This window comes from Bactrocera latifrons, unplaced genomic scaffold, assembly GCF_001853355.1.
Source record: "Bactrocera latifrons isolate USDA-ARS-PBARC rearing strain unplaced genomic scaffold, ASM185335v1 scaffold_453, whole genome shotgun sequence".
NCBI classification, from domain to species: domain Eukaryota; kingdom Metazoa; phylum Arthropoda; class Insecta; order Diptera; family Tephritidae; genus Bactrocera; species Bactrocera latifrons.
Window position 1 is genome coordinate 7,395 of NW_017537105.1, and position 17,220 is coordinate 24,614.

The window sequence follows — 17,220 nt, forward strand, 5'->3', positions numbered from 1 at the left end:
TGTATATTTTTCTACAAAGCATTTCTCTTTATTTATTCTCGCATGAATTCAGTCGTTTTACATATATTTTTGGCAGAGAACGTGCTCAATTCTGCTAAATAGCAGCGTAAATGGTGAATTCCCTACTATAAATCTATCAGCTCTGTTAGCCGCGCAATCGAACATCATACATATTTCGATTTGCACCTTCTCTATACTTTACGTTCTCTGGCTGAACACTGGAAACTCGGCGCGATTCTCCTCTCATCGTCGCTCCCTCGCCTATAAACCAAGAGTTGCCGCAACAAAAGTTGCTTCGTGTAATAGCCGACTAATAAAATTCCCTAAACTGTATACACAACACTCACACACGCATACCACTATCCACACTATTAGGGTGCGCCGACATACTCAACTTCCCCCACGTGAGTACACGAAGTTTCTAACTAGTCTTCGAATGCACAGATATGTTTTGGTGTTGCTTTCAATCAACTTTTTTTCGGAACAAGTTTCGAACTTTCAAAAGAAATATTTTGGTCAACTGGAACATACATACCTGCTAAAAAACGGAACAGTTATTGAACAAACAAAATTTATTATATTAAACGCTGTTATTGGCTTCACTTGAATATTTGTGGTACTGAAAATGGATGGCACTTTAAAAACTTTTTAAAAAGCACTGCGAAAAATGTCCCTAAAACTGCAGCTAAAAGCAAAAAAAGACAGAAGATCGCCGATATTGGACTACAATAGAAAATAAATTCCATACAAACTAAGCAATCGAAATCAACTTCTTGTAAGGAAATTTTTTTATTTGTTAAGATATCTTCACAAAATTGAACGAAGATTATTAGATTAGACTCAGCAACAATACAATATCCAAAGAAATCAGATCGGACTACTATAGTACATAGTTGTCACACAAACTGACTGATCAAAATCAAGATCTGGTAAGAAAACTTGAACCTGTAAGGGATATTATAGTTTTTCTTGTTTATTTTATTTAAAAACTTTTGTTTATCGGTGAGATTAAACAACGTTGGAACAATTAGTTTTCAGTTGAATATGTCAGTTAGATAATGTAACTTTTCACATAGTCTATATAAAATTTGTAGTTACACAGAAACGTATAATCAATATGTTGGTATATGCATACATATGCCTTTATTTTTAGTATTTTGTATTAATAAATGTGTTCGTTCGAATTGCGAAACAATAAAATTAGACAAAAAATAAATACAATTTAAGTTCCTTCATGTAGCCTCTTCAATTAATTGTTGACATGCCCAACGCATAAAATAAAATTTTGAACTTTTGTGGTCATTAGTGCCGGAAAGGCGGCTTCCACTGAATTTAGGGTGTCCCATAATATTTCCTATACAACTTTCATTGATATAAAAATTATTTGAAACAGAGCTTAATCTCTCAATTAGTTTATGGGCAATTTTTGACTCGGCAAATATTGACGCAGTATAGGCATATCTTGATTCTTTTATTAACAAGTTTACGATCTTATCTAACTCGTTATTTTTATACAGATAGACACTTAGTACTGGTCCACAGATATCTTTTGTCATTAGGGGATCCAAAGGGTCGTTACAAACCACCACTGTTGGTTCTATAAAATATCCATGAGATTTGCAATAATTTCCACCATATATAATTTGACATTTTGACTCTTCACTGGCTCTCTTAATATATTTTATAATGCGCTCATAGGCAAGTTCGCTGATTACGGCCGATGTTACTGATGTGAAATCACATGGATCTCCTACCTTGATACAGGCTATCTGGTCTAATAGGTCTTTTTTTAGCTGAATCCATAGCGTTTCTGGAACGTAAATGCACGAACATGCTGAACATTTTTGGCCTGAATATTCGAAGGCTGCTTGGGCAGTTGCTTCTGCTACTACATTCACATCCGCACTTTCGTGGACAAAATGGAAGTTTTTAGTACTGCATTCGGCCACCATACGTGGATAACTTTTGAAATTTTTAATTCGTAGATAAGTAACATTAAATATGTTATGAAAATTTGTCGTTCTTCCGGCAAAATTAAGGCCACCAAAATAAGGTGATTTAGTAATGACGTCCACAAATAAGTTGCCATTACATGGTATGAAATTTAGAACACCCGGAGGCAAACCAGCTTTCTTTGTAGCTTTCCAAACCAAGTAATCAGAATATATACTATTGCTGGAAGGCTTCCAAAGTACACAGTTGCCCATAAGTGCGGGGCTTAGTGCTAGATGAGCAGAAAAGTTGTTATGATTGAATGGTGAAATGGCCGTGACAAATCCGTTTAATGGACGCTGGAAATATGTTGTTTTGATTCGTTCAGGATTACTATTGCTAAGATTAATTTTAGATAGGCGCATTATATAGTCTGCACTTTTTCGTAACAAGCCAATTAACTGGAAAGTATCTTTCTCAGCTTCTTTCGGTGTTTTTGCTTGTCCTAACATAATTGCGGCGTTCAGCATATGACGGTCTTCTTCTGCGATGATATCGGCACATTTTCGCCAGATTTCTGCTCTTTCCTTCAGATTGGTACCCTGCCAATATTTTTTACTACACAATGCTGTTTCAATACCAAGTTTAATCTGTTGTGTGTTGGCGTAATAAAATTTGACAAGGGTACGTCTATGATTGTGAGGATGCACCTGTAGCTGCTCATCGCTACTAACAATACTATTATCGCCGATGATTATTGGCACGCGGAAGACAGTTTCTTGCAGTTTATCTAGTGATTCACAGAGAGCTTTGCTGTCCATAGAATTTTGGTAGTAGTTCATCATGTTTTTGAAATATCGTTTGCAACCTAAACTCAAATAGGCGCGCATGCACGAAAGGTTGACACCTTTGTAATGAATTCTGAAAATATTACTCATCTCACTTTTAACATTTTAGCTGACAACGAATGAGTTAAGGATCATTTGTTAAAATTTATACAAAATAAAGCAATTTCGAAAAATTGAAACTTAAATATATATATATTTTTGTATAACGGAAAAATCTCAGTTTCATTACATATTAACAAAATATTTCTATGCATGGTGAAAATATAGGCTGCATAATTAAATTATACAACTAGGGCTATGGATTCCAGTTGCTTACCTATACCTTCACCATGCCTATTTTCACTGGTATACCAAGAAATTATCTATTTGTGTTACTTTCTGTGCGAGCTTTCGGCCAGCTTCAGTTGGCGCGCTGAATGCTATCATGTCCAGTGGAATTTCCTCTCCGAATATGGTGTTTTGTTGGACCGCATTTATTAGTTTTGTTGCTATATGTAGACGCCTATGTAATGGAGAAACCCATATTCGAGATATACCGCATCTAATTGTGCATAAATGCTTTGATTCAAAAGACAAATACCATATATCTTAGTTTATACATACTTGGCAGGAAATTCTTCTTCGGTGCAACAGTCAAGCTCTTCTATTTTAATATATTTGTTAGCTTTTTCAAGAGGAACAACTAAACAAAGACCAACAATTTGGTGTTTACGGACAGCCAAGTAAGCCTGTAATTAAAATGAACACTTTAACTTGTAAAAGAAAATAATGTAGTAGAAAAACATACGACAAATGTTGGTGGGATTACATAGGAGGCGAATCCCAGCTCCTTATCGACAATCTTCAATATGTCGGCTAAACGTTCATGTCGTCTGGTGTGTGAAGATTCTGTGATACGCAATATACGACCGTCGGAACCCCATTCGGGGTATATAGCAACGATATCTTCATCGATCCAACCCTTAAAACGCAGTAAATGCAAAGATGCATGATAATCGTTATGCAATTTTTCTTCCTCTACTTCATGTATGCTATAAACCAGACCACATTGTTTGCATTGGTGAGCACCAAAGTTTCTTTGTCCGGCATCGATTTGGTATTGATTAGTCGCCCGATCCAAATTCAAAGTCCGTGAAAAGTCTCGTTTAGATATTTGTTCTAAAGGCTTCCATGTGTTTGTATCAAATATTGGGAAAAGCTTATCCTTGTCTCCATCGATAGACTGAGTAAAAGGTAATGGACTTTCGTCAACACTTTGTTGAACAGAAGCGCCAATCCTCGCATTATCTAAAATTTTCGAGTTTTCGGAAATATTATTTGGTATTTTCACTTCATTATCGACTTCTTGTGAAGTGTTTAAGGGGACACCTTCTCTTTCTTGTTTCCGTATTGTTTCCATTATTTCATCTGCCTCCTTACGTCTTTGGTTGTAATTTGCAATGAAAATATCAAAATTTTCCTCTGTACATATATTGTTTTCAACTAGAAAGTCCAGCATTCGATGTTGCTGCGCTTCCACTTCTGGATCATCTGTATTGTACGGTAGACGTTGACGAAAGTAATCTTGTTGATTTACCAAAACAAAAACCTGATCAACAATTTTTGCTGCCTCTTCTTTGTGATTATCTGGATCTGCTATGAATATTGTAAAGTTCTCTTCTGTACACATATTATTATTTATTAGAAAATCAAGTAACAAATATTGTTGCTCTATTAGCGAAGGATCAGACGTATTGTACGGAAGCCGTCTACGAAACTCTAAATAATCAAATTCAGTGGATAACTGCGTGTTAGGAGTTTGCAATGAATGGTTGGCTAGAATTTCTTGATCATTAATAGTTTGATTAGTTATAGTGCTCATAGAATCTTCGTCCATATCCCCATAGGCTGTGTCATCTAAATTCTTTAAAATCGCTTTAACAGTAGCTTGTTCATCGGATATATCATAAGTTGCTGAAATTTAGATATGAATACACATATGAGTATTCAATATTCAAAGAGAACTTACTTGACGGTCTTCTTTTTGGTCTCCTTTTTACTTTCTTTTCTTCTTGTATCAAAGATAATTTACCATTGCAAATAGAAGCTCTAATATTATTTGTAATATGAATTTCTTTAGGCGTAAGGCTACTTCGAGCGGATTTGAAAAATTTTCGTTTTGTTGGTGCGGTAGAAATTACGGACTCATTTTCAATAATAGCAGCTTCAATGGTGGCTGATTCATGCGAAATGATAGGAATGATTTCTTCCGCATTTGAAAGCTCTTCATAGTCATCAAAATTACTATCGATGTCAGAAAAATCTGTATCAATATCTTCAGACATTTCAAGTTCTTGATCGTTTTTATCTGTCGGCAAAACATAGTCAGTCTTATTGTTGTTCGTATCATCTATTCCTGAAATAACTGTCAAGGGCCGGGCCATCTCTATAGGATTTTTGCATGATCGAAAAATATTGTGTATCTTTTCTATATTTTGACGCTCCTCTCGTTTAGAGGCGATCCGATTTTTTAGATTTTCATTGCGCAAATTTTTTAATATTAAGTCAATGTCTACAGAAGAAACGGTATTTCGAATATTTTTTTCTCCCGATATAACTGATCGTATCGGTCGTCTTATTTTGTGTTTTACCCCTTTATTAATATTTATCTGTCCAAAACTCCGACGACCACGGCTTCGCGGAGAATTATTTTTATTAGTTATTGGTGGCGATTTTATCTGAACTTGTAAGTTTTTGGGTACATCAACACTTAGGGTTGTGGGCCGGGACCTTGAGTAAAATTTCGATGTTGAAATTGTGGCTGGAGCTTCATCATTTAAATCAATTTTTGGATTTTTTTTGTACGGACTTAACTCGACGTTCTCTTCTGTTACTACAAAATGCCGTTTTTTTGGTTCGGATCGAAATATAGTGCTCTTATTTACTATTTCTGGAGTACCACTGGAGGTTAATCTCATTGAGGTTTTGAACATTTTTTGCAGCTGCTCTTCAGAACCATCTTCTTGATCACTATTTGGTGTATTTTCCTTATCCCCTGGAATTATTAAAGCGGTGTTCTTTAATGTGTTTTTAACACTTTTGGTACGGAGACTTCTGCGTAAAGGTGACGTACACATAGATTTCGCGAAGTCAATGGGAGCATCGTTAAGAAAACTTATGGCACTTGATTTACGATTTGAATCTAAAAGCTTTTCAATATTACGTTTACTCCTTGTTGTTATAGAGCTTATTTCTCTAATCGTATTTGAAGATTCTAGTAATTCAATACCCTCCAACATATTTCCCGCCACTTTAACTTCACCATCAGAAAATAAACTTTTCTTCCTCTCAGATAATCTTGGCGTTGGATTGCGTGTAATACGTGGTTTACTTAAACTCTTTGGAGTTTCCATTTATACAAATTAGTTAAAAAAAAATAAAAAAAAAACATGTGAATATAAGAAATTGCTTTTTATAAGTAACATCAACACAAAAGAAACGCGCCAATTGAGTTTGACATATTTATAACTTAAAAACAATAACAGCACGGTTACCGATAAATCGATAAATAATTTAGATTACAGATTTTTTATATAAAGTAGCTACTAGACATTTTTATATCAACTTTAATAATGCTAATATGATACTTCACTACTTAAGTCACTTGTTAATTAGCCGAAAGCCTTATCAGAGATTTACACATTAAAGTGAAACGTTATTTAAATTATTAAATTTATTCGTAAAATTAATTAAATAAAATAAAAAGCAAAGACCTTGAATGCTAATGACAACGTGTTAAATACTATGTTCGGACCGACTTTGAAAACCATTTTGAAAATTTTGAGAACACATTTGTATATTGTAGAATGTAAGTCGTTCGGATCCACAATGTGTGTTTTCGATGAGTTTTCATGTGTTGAACAATCGCGACACACTGCAAACGACATCTGTCAAATATTAAAATACAATATATATATAATATTCTATTTTGACGGCTGCACGACTACACGACTGCAGGCCGACAGTTGTCGTTCTCGCTGACTTCAATATATTCTTATATTTGCCAACGACAGTAGAGAGATGAGGAAGAGTGATGCCACTAATATGTAAAATGTAAAATTACTCAAAGCTCTAACAAACCTGAAGTTATTTTACAAATAAAAGCATAAAATAGCTATGTTACATCATTGATAAGAACAATTAATAACTTAAAACAAATAAATTTACCTATTTACTTATTCTTTGCTTAAAAATTTTCACTTTGAACAAAATATTCAAATTTCATTGAAGTGCAAGGTAATACTATGGCCACAACGAAATTGTGTACATGCAAAATGGACAACTGCGTTGTTTTGTGTACATGTCGTTTTAGTTCACTGTCGTGCTGCTGCAATCTGTCGCGAGCATTGTGTTCCGCGCATCACAACGCCATTTTCAGTTCACTGTCGCGCTGCTGCAGTTTGTCGCGAGCATTGTGTTCAGCACATCACTGACAACTAACAATACGGGGATTCTCTTGCTCTAGCGAGATGACACAAAATTCAAAAATCCTATACCGAAATATGCAAGGCCAAGAGAGCAGCCACTGCAGAATCTAGTGATATATAACGGCACGAAAACAAACATGGGGGTTGGTCTGACATATTTTACAGCCATTGCAAATATATGTTTGCGTGTGTTTGTTGTGCAGTTGCACCAAGAAGAAAATTCTGCAATTGGTGCACCGTACAAGGGGTTTGCAAGAACAAGAGAATTTCCTTAACAATGAGTAGCTATATTTGTATATGAAATGTAAACAAATATCAAGTGACAATTTAGGGCCGGCAAAATATGTCTTCCAAAAAAATCGATTAAACTTGGGTAGGCACCGATTATAATGTGTGGAATGTAAGTTTTCAAGTAGTATTCAGAGAAAACTGAGTTTTCGTTTGACTGATTTTGCATGGACGAAAAGTAGTTTTTCTCACAAAAACATGTTTTCAATGTCGGTCGGAACATAGAAAAAGTTATTTGCCTAGTTATCGATAGGTTATTGTTCTAGTTCAAGTTCTACATTTATTTTCTTGCTCTAATTTGCGAACTAGTTTGGAAAACTATTCGTTAGTCTTAGGTTAACAGTGTCCTCTTCGTTGGCTATTTGGTAGGTTATTGCCTATTTATAAGTTACAGAAAACTGGTATCTCGCCATTTGCTATGAGTTATTTGTTGGATTATTCATCGGTTACGTTCTTCCTAATAAAAAAGAAACAATTGTAATTTTTATTTTGTTTCTTTTTGCTTAGGTATTTTGTTTTTAAGTTTAAATATTTATATTGATTAGGTATATCTTTCATTTCTATTTTACAAATTCGGTAATTATTTAGGATTAGTTTTAAGGATTAACATTTATATATACATATATATATTACAAACTGAATTTAGATTCTTACAATAAAATTTTTGGCAAGTATAGTAATATCATTGTTATTTTTCATCAAAAGCTTAAAACCATAAATATATATTTGGTTTATATTGTTTTAATTTGTATAATTTAAAGAAATTGAAAATAGAGAAAATAGTGTATTAATTTACTAATTCTTAATACTATGTTCCCACAAAAATTTAAGGCGATTATATTACATTTACAGTGCGATACTGTACTGTGATACAGTCACAAGTCTCTAAATTTGAGATTTTAAGTTAGAGACAATTTTTGTGACTTGAGACGATTCTGCTATTCTGTAAAGGGGTATCTCGACAAGCAAAAATTTTTGTATACTATACACTATACGCTGCCGTATGTTACTGTCAAAAATTTAACGAAAAACCTGTCAAATGCACAAGGAACGGATAATAGGCTTTTGAATGACTACAATGTACCTATATGCAGAAGAAAAAATGGTCAATAAACAATTTGTGTTTTGATATTCTATTGCGTTAGGTTTTTGCAATGCAGAAATGAATAGAAAATTAAAATATTTACAACAATTAAAATGCGGAGAGTCACAAAAATCGATTACATTTCATTATTCAGAGATATTTTCCCATTTGCATAAAAATATATGTTGACTATGATTCATAATATTTACGAAATGTTTATAATATGGATTTTTTTCAACTTTTTCGTGTTTGATTTCTTCACAAAATATAAAAAAACGATAATCGATTAATATTCATGATGATCTCTATTCAGTATATTCAAAATGGCAAAGAGTTCTTTTTAGTTTTGTGATCTGCTAACTATCAGGTCTCAAATTTGAGACAATATTTTGAGACTAACCCTAGAGACTGTTTAGTGAATAGTAACTAGTCACAAATTGAGACTTTACCTCAAAATGTTCACGACTTCCGGTCTTTGACAAAGTATCCTCTGGGTAGCCTAAGAACATCCGCTTAAAGTCGAGCTTAGGTGAGAAGGCGAAACACCACCTACATAGGGTTGTGCGCTTGGTTTGGGACCACGTAAAAAACACTACCAATGAAAAATACCAACGCCGTTAATTACACGCAGAAAAAGGCAGATCCGTGGACATGCGCTTATTGATGTGAAAATCTTTCGTATATTTGAAGTCTTTCGCTGCTAATTGCAAGGCAATACAACCTAGAGGCCGCAAGACAATGTAGTAATTGGCCTTTTCAAAGTAAAGCAACCCACCATAAAATCACTATTGGTGAAATTTTCTCGCAACGCAACAAAAAATAATCTCACTCGATTTTCATCTCCGGTAGCGCATTGAGAGTTTTGTTTCGTTCTCTGCAATTATATGTGATAAATTCTTTAGAAGGAGAAACAAGTTAATTTTAATTTTACCTTCCTGACAACATATTTTGAATTTATAAAAATATTAAAAAATTGCTTACTTTACATTTTTTTTTAAATAATGCCGCCAATAGTTGATGAGAAATATATAGCTATATGTACATTTCTCTATTAAGCATTCAGAAATTATGTATGGTGTATGGTGTTTCTCTTAGATTTTTCTAACAGAATTTTCCATTTAAAAACAAAAAAATTTGTTTCAATATGTAGTGGTGTACGATGTGAAATTTTACAAATGTAATAGTGATATGGTTACCTCCCTCTTGTAGGGTACAGTTTGAGTAGAATAATAAGTAATTTAAATTTTCAAAATATTAATTCTAATTAATAATATTATATTTTCTGACTTATATGTCACACATAATTTTATTATACCTATATTATATTACCTCCATGTTATTTTTGCAGCGGTTCATTAAAACTCGTTTATTTCTGAAGGCATATTTGAAAATTGATTTCACTTCATCCTTGGACAAACAGCCGCATTTTTTATATTAACATGTATAACAATATGCATTCACGAAGATAAAAATTTAAATTATAAAATATAAAGTTTTAATTAGTAAAATTTTATTTAATATATACTCTATTTAAAGAGTAGGAGATTCTCTTTAAAGTCTAAGTTAATCTTGAAGACTTTACCATGAAGATGGTTTATAATAATACTTACAGAAAAATAAGGCCTAGCTTTACTCCTTTCATACAATTAACTGTAAGATGTCATTTAGTGTCGAAAAGATCATAAAATGATCAATGTATAGAATGTCATTTTAAATTAAAAAGAGCATTGAAATATTAGAAGTTTGATTATTAGAGGAAAGGTGTAAATTACTCAAGTTTTTATTTATTTATGAAAACATAAAATATCCTCAAAAGATTCTTCAAAATTTTCATATAACGAAATAATATTGTACATGTACAGCTGCGGTCAATATAATAGCACGACGCATAAATTTATACTGACTCCGTTTATATCTCTTTAACTCTTGGGCCAATTCAACTCATAAGAAAATAATAAATACTTTGATGCAATAGTTCATTATCATAAAAAAATTATTTGGTTTTTTTAACAGTTTATAATATGTTAATGAATTTAAACAAACACCTTAAAAACTACACAGTCAAAATAATAGCACTTCAATTAATTTTTAACAAAAATAATGGTCTTTCTTAAAATAAATCAAAAATTTTGGTTAGATATCTTTTAGATAAACTAATTACATATTTTCAGTACTTTGTCGCGTGCCTTTTGTTTGCTATTACAGCGGCACAACGCCTTCCCATGGAATCCACTAAATGCTGGCATCTTTCAACTTTTATGGAGCTCCAAATTTTCTGCACAGCTTGCCAGAGCCCTTCAACAGTTGTTGGTTTTATTGTAGATATACCCTTCTTTATGTCGATCCACAGATTTTCGATAGGGTTCAAATCCGGGGACTGTGCAGGCCACTCCATTACATTGATGGAGTTATCGTTGAACCATATTTTTGCCATTTTGCTGGTTGTTTGGGTCATTGTCTTGCTGGAAGACCCACACTAGCGGCATTTCGTAGGAAACATACGGCAGCATAATTTCGTCAAGGATTTTTACATAAACCGATGAATCCATAACGATTTTGATCCAATATATGGGACCCACACCTTGATATGAGAAGCAACCCCATACCATAATACTATGACCTCCATGCTTGATAGTTTTTGATGTGAATTGTGGCTTGTATTCGCTGTTGGGTGGCCTACGGACAAAACATCCACCACCAAAAAGAACAATTTTGGATTCGTCAGTCCATAGCACATTTCTCCACTTTTCCTTTGGCCAATTTAGATGTGCTTTAGCAAAAGATATTCGTTTAGCAATATGCTTAGAGGAAAGCAGCGGCATTTTTCGAGGACTACTGGCATTCAGGCTGCTGTCTCGAAGTCTGCGGCGAATAGTTTCCACACTCGCCGGCACATCCAATGTTTTTTTGAGCTCCGTAGCTGTCATAAAGGGATTTGCTTTAGTCGTCCTTACTAAACGTTTTACCATTAGGGGTGACAAAACTCGCTTTCTACCACGGGATTTAACTTTTTGTTCATATCTTACAGCATTTATTATCATTTTATTGGAACAGCCCAGCATATCCCTTATCTGGGAATACGATTTACCCTCGGACGCAAATTTTTTTATTAGTTCACGTTTTTCCGGCGAACAATGCTTTCTGCGACCCATAACTATACAATTTTTTGTAAATTATTACATGATTTATTAGAAAACATATAAAAAGATGTTTATTACCTTCAGTTTTCACTTTTTTACAAAAATTTTTGCAAAACAAACAAAAAGAGTCTACTGGTGCTATTTTATTGACTGCACGAAATGAGAAGTCTTTTATAACTAATTAACAGTTACGAAATTTGACAACAAATGCACACACTCTGAGAGAGCATAAATAATGTAACTGTTTTTTACACTCAAAAAAATAACATAACAAATAGCTGAAATTTTTACATCACTCGAAACAGATAATTGCAACTGGTGCTATTATATTGACCGGCACTGTATATCGAATACAAGTATCATAGAAGTAAGTTAGCATGTTGCCTAAAATTATAATAAAATCAGTTATAAACTTTTTAAATTTAGAGAAATTAAATTTTTTTCCATTCCAACACAACCCGAAGAAAAATGGTTCCGCTTGGCAGGCAGGCTAATTGTGCAGATTTTAAGCTATTTGTACTTTAATATAAAAAATGTGTACAAACAAATTGGTGAAGTTTTAGCGGAAATAGTAAATATGAGAAGAAGCCTATTTTGAAAGTTTTTAAAGAATTGTAACGATGGGTTCAATAATTTTTTTTTAAATCGACTCAGTCCTATAATTTTTCGAACAAACCATGTGTAAGGTCCGTTTTCTCAGCTATCTATCAGTTAAGTTACTGGCTTTATTTATAAAATAATGTATTAGTATATGGTTGCATATGACTAAGTTGATCCATATCTATCTATGTACTTATTACCATCGGAGAGCTGACAGTTGGATTTTAGAATACCTCAAAGCTTCGTTCCATATATATGTATAATATATTAGAATATATATTAAATCTTCGTTAGCCTCCATCAGTGGCTCAATAATGCTACCTTTGCTAAAAAACCGGTAGCTAACAGGCGCCAGTTTGACGGCGACGGAGTCTCTCTCCCACCACGAATCCTACACCGAATGTGCGCTCATGTAAATGCCAAAGGGATTTACACGTCTCAATCAATATGGAAGTAGCCATTTTGGACGGCGGTGATGTCATGAAAAATGGTCAAAAATATCTTTTTGCTTTTAATTAAATTTGAGTTTGTTTGGTAGGTATTTTGTGGTTCGATTGCCATGGCTTCGAATTGCAATTTTCAGCTTGGATTTAGACTTATAACAATAATGATAATCAATAATCATGCTTATTTGGGTAGTTTTTTTCGTTCGAACAAAGAAGAACAGCAATACAATTCACACAGATCAAGTTATTCTTCAAAAGGATTCTTAGAAAAACGAAAATCATGACAAAAATATATGGCAGTTGCGGTAGCATCGACCCGACTTTATCTCATTTTGCCAACACCACATTTAACATGCCCTATAGGTACTTATAAAATGTTCCCTGGGTTTCATTAATCACTGGGAAGTGAAACAATCAAATGGAATTTGAAATCGTGTTATATGAGAAAAGAAGGCAGGTTGTAGTCTGATTTCATTGTAATTTCCATTTTTACTGTGTCGGTGGGGATGCTTAAGATATTTGTTTTGATCGAATTTGGTTATTGTACACGTGTACCAAGTTTCATTACGATATCTCGATTTTTACTCAGGTTACAGCTTGCTATTATAGGCTGTAGCAACATGTTGCAAGAGTATAAAAACAACCACCAGTACGTACATATTTCGTTGAGCGTTTTCAATACATAAGTAAGAACATGTTCGGGTATAACAGAACATTTCCGTACCGTCAGGTGTTAGTAAAACATTAATTGTTCGAGTAAATCGAATGATTTACAGTCAAACAGTTTTATGGAAAGTGACCAGGGTAATTATCCGAATTCACCCATTTTCACAGGCTGGGCAGGGATACCAAAAATATTTGCTCTGAGTGATTTTGGTTAATATAGCTTGAAATTTGGAAGATATGTACATTAAACTTTTTAGAGAGTGAATCACGTCCACTTAAAAAAACAAACATTTGAATCATAGGTGCCCTTCTGCAATTCGTTGTACTACTAAATAACAGCCTTGCGTCTTATTGGGGTCTTATTTATGGTGCTATTGTTTTGTGGTCATGGCTATGATCCGATTCCGCCTATCTGAAATACCAACCTTCTTGGGCGCCCATGAATATATGTATCAAAGTTCATCTGGATATCTAAATTTTTACTAAAGTACGGAAATATGGAAAAATCAAATATACAGTGTCTACCAATAGGGATGACATGATTTTGACAGCTCGTGTTTCAGTAAGGTTTGCTATTTCATAATGTCACATTTCACTTTGTTCTTCTATTTTCTTCTAAGAGCTCTTTTCGCTAGACGCGATCTTCTCAGACGAAGCCCATTTCTAGCATAATGGCTTCATCAACTAAGAAAATTTTCGGTATTTGGGTGAGTCGAACCCTCGTGTGGATTAGGAAGCGCAATTGGATCTTCATAAATTGACCGTTTGATACAAATTAAGGTGCGCCGCTTCATGTTCCACGTCTATACATTGACACATTGTGTGCAAAGTAAATGCAATCCAGAACCTAGTTTGATTAAATTTTTGTGTTTTATTACATTATAGCAACTTTATCGGACAGGTTCTGGAATCGAGTGAAAGTGGAAACTAAAATGAATACAAAAACTAATGAACTGGGTTTTGGTGCTGCATAAAACGAGAAATTTGTTTATTTTCGTTTCTCCTCTGTCATACAATTGAATCAAAATATTGACATCAAAATAATATTAACAAACGAGTGCACATATGTAATGATAGTCAAGGAAGATGTAGTGAATGCAGAAGAAATAATTGGTTTCGGTTCATTTGAATTTGTGAAATGGTCCACCACACATTTATTTGGGCCTATCGCACTAAGTCGAAAATCGCATAATTGGAGAAACTATGGATCGTTTTCGCAACAAGTTTATACTAGTGGAGAATATTTATCCTCAGAGGCGCGGTAAAGTGTGCACTGAAGACGCTTTGCCACTGTGGAGCAGCGATTTAGACCCGAATGAGTTCATTCGCTATTGCGCGCTGCAACTGGAGCTGTGCCCATCTGCTTTGTAGATTCCTCAGGTTTGCTAGATGACCGATGTAATTTTTAAACACAAAGCAAACGTCTATCTCTATAATAAAACTATATTTTTGGCCATAACTTTCAATTATAAAAGCGTTTTATTTCTGTTTGAAAAATACTTTTTTATTTTTGTCATCCTCCATAAAGCCTTGGGCCATGTCCCTATGGGTATTAAATAATCGAATGATAATAATTTCATTCTGCTATGCATTCTTATGTTCTCCTATTTAATCATTAACAATTCGTTTTTTAATGAAAACAAACTAGTATAAATATTTTTCTGCATAATTTTATCACTAAGTTTACTGACATGTTTTTGCATACCAAATTCACATAATTGATTTTAAGTGAATAATAATAACCGAATATTTTCTTGTAAATTTGTTTTTCAGAATATTCGTTTTCCCTCGAAATTCATTTTGAAAAAAATTTGGAAACTTTATACAGAAATATAAAACTCCGAATGTCGCAATGAAAGTGAATTTGCTTGAAATTCACTCGGAGAAGAATTACAGAACGTATCTGTATATAATCCTCCTCCTATCTCGAATAGTAGAAAAATGTTGAAAGGGTATCAAAATATACAAATAAGCATACGATGTACTCTTTGTTGCAGCGCACCGCTGCAGTTGTCCGTCGTTATAACAACCTAGAGTAAATGAGTTGCTTTTTGACTACACAGAAATGATAAAGGGTACCTAACTTATGCCAATATTAAAGCGTCTAAAAATTTTGTATACTACTAATAATTTTTGGGAATGTTATTTATAACACCCAATATTAATTAGGGTACTATTAAAAAATTTTATGTATTGAACGATTAAAATATGAAGTAGCTATTGAAATATTTTTTTTTTTTTAATTTAATGGTATGTTAAACCAACTAATTTTTCAACTATAAGTGGAATAAAGTGAATTAAACTCATTAGCTGCCAAATAGTATTGTTTTCAATTGAAAATTAAATAAGAAGCATCAGATCGCAAACAATTCATCAACCACTTTGAAATTTCGCGTTTCATTGATTTTTAATGGTGATCTTGAGCGGCGGTTACAAATCTCTTTGTTCACAATTTTCTTTGGGAGAATTTTAATAATGTCTTACCAACCGTTCTAATTGCATCCAACTTACCCGAGTCAGTCAAAGTTTGAATAGGCGATTTGCGCTCTCAACTTCAAGAGACCGTTCATCAGTTAACCATATCTTTATCTCCGTTACACAGCGATTTAAAAAAAATATTGTTAAAGTTATAAATTTTAAAACCTAACACGGCAACACACTATATCAGATTTTAGGCATTTGAACGTTTTAGTAGTAGAATATTTAGGGCAACCCGAACCAAGTGCCTAATTTGTAATAGAATATTTAGGGGCAACCCGTACCAAGTGCCTAATTTGTAGTAGATTTTTGCGTATGTGTTAGTGAAAATTAAGGATTGGTTACTTGTAAGTTTATACAATGATCAGGACAAATATTTTCGTGCGACTGGTTTCTGTGTGTGGTGCAAGCCGAAAATGCAGCAATTGTTGAGTAGCGGTACGCGATGAGAGAGACCAGCGACTTTGACAAACACCGACAATGTGACTGGTGTGCGAGTTAATTTTTGCATGAAGTAAAAATTAGTCAAAAGAATATATTTTTGAGCTGGTTCACATGGTTCTTACTTCTATTTATACTTATTTGCTTCTTCTTCTTTACTGGCGTAGACGCGATTATAGCCGAGTTAACTACAGCGCGCTGTCGTTTCTTCTTTTCGCTACGTGGCGCCAATTGGATATTCCAAGCGAACCAAGGACCTTCTCCACCTGGTCTTTCCAACGGAGTGGAGGTCTTCCTCTTCCTCTGCTTCCCCCGACAGGTACTGCGTCGAATACTTTCAGAGTTGGGGTGTTTTGTCCATTCGGACAACACGACCTAGCCAGCGTAGCCGCTGTCTTTTAATTCGCTGAACTATGTCGTCATATATATACGGCTCAACGTTCCGTCGAATGCGATATTCGCCGTGGTAAAACGCACAAAGGACCACAAATCTTTCGCAGAACTTTTTTATCGAAAACTCGCAACGTCGATTCATCCCTTGTTGACTTCGTCCAAGCCTCTGCACCATATAGCAGGACGGGAATTATGAGTGACTTATAGAGTTTGGTTTTTGTTCGTCAAGAGAGGACTTTGCTTCTCAATTGCCTACTCAGTCCGAAGTAGCACCTGTTGGCAAGAGTTTTTATTCGACTCCGCGCAGTTAAGTGGTGTATTTCTTGACTTTGTACATATTTAGAAATATTTAAATATTAGAAGAAAAGTTTACATTCATTCTTACAAGTGATCTTACTCTAAATGTTTCTTAATATTTTTAATGTATATGGAGTTACA

General features: G+C 34.0%; 1 protein-coding gene and 1 pseudogene across 1 annotated transcript; both read right to left on the reverse strand.

Moving 5' to 3' along the window:
- Positions 1–1,179: 1,179 nt before the first annotated feature.
- LOC108973081 lies at positions 1,180–2,895 on the reverse strand (annotated as a pseudogene).
- A 58-nt stretch (positions 2,896–2,953) lies between these two features.
- On the reverse strand, positions 2,954–6,279 carry LOC108973080 (N-acetyltransferase eco). Its single transcript, XM_018940102.1, has 4 exons — positions 4,789–6,279; positions 3,568–4,733; positions 3,384–3,508; positions 2,954–3,321 (listed from the first exon to the last, which is right to left on the reverse strand). The coding sequence occupies exons 1-4, from the start codon at positions 6,170–6,172 to the stop codon at positions 3,120–3,122; spliced, it is 2,877 nt and encodes a 958-aa protein (XP_018795647.1). The 5' UTR covers positions 6,173–6,279; the 3' UTR covers positions 2,954–3,119.
- Positions 6,280–17,220: the final 10,941 nt, after the last annotated feature.

What these genes read in the sequence shown, in the direction of transcription:
- LOC108973080 (XM_018940102.1), bottom strand. Translation starts at nt 6,172, where the DNA reads ATGGAAACTCCAAAGAGTTTAAGTAAACCACGTATTACACGCAATCCA. An exon ending in ACCAAAAAGAAGACCGTCAA is followed by an intron (nt 4,734 to 4,788) that starts GTAAGTTCTCTT and finishes TCTAAATTTCAG; the next exon opens with CAACTTATGATATATCCGAT. An exon ending in TAATCCCACCAACATTTGTC is followed by an intron (nt 3,509 to 3,567) that starts GTATGTTTTTCT and finishes TTTTAATTACAG; the next exon opens with GCTTACTTGGCTGTCCGTAA.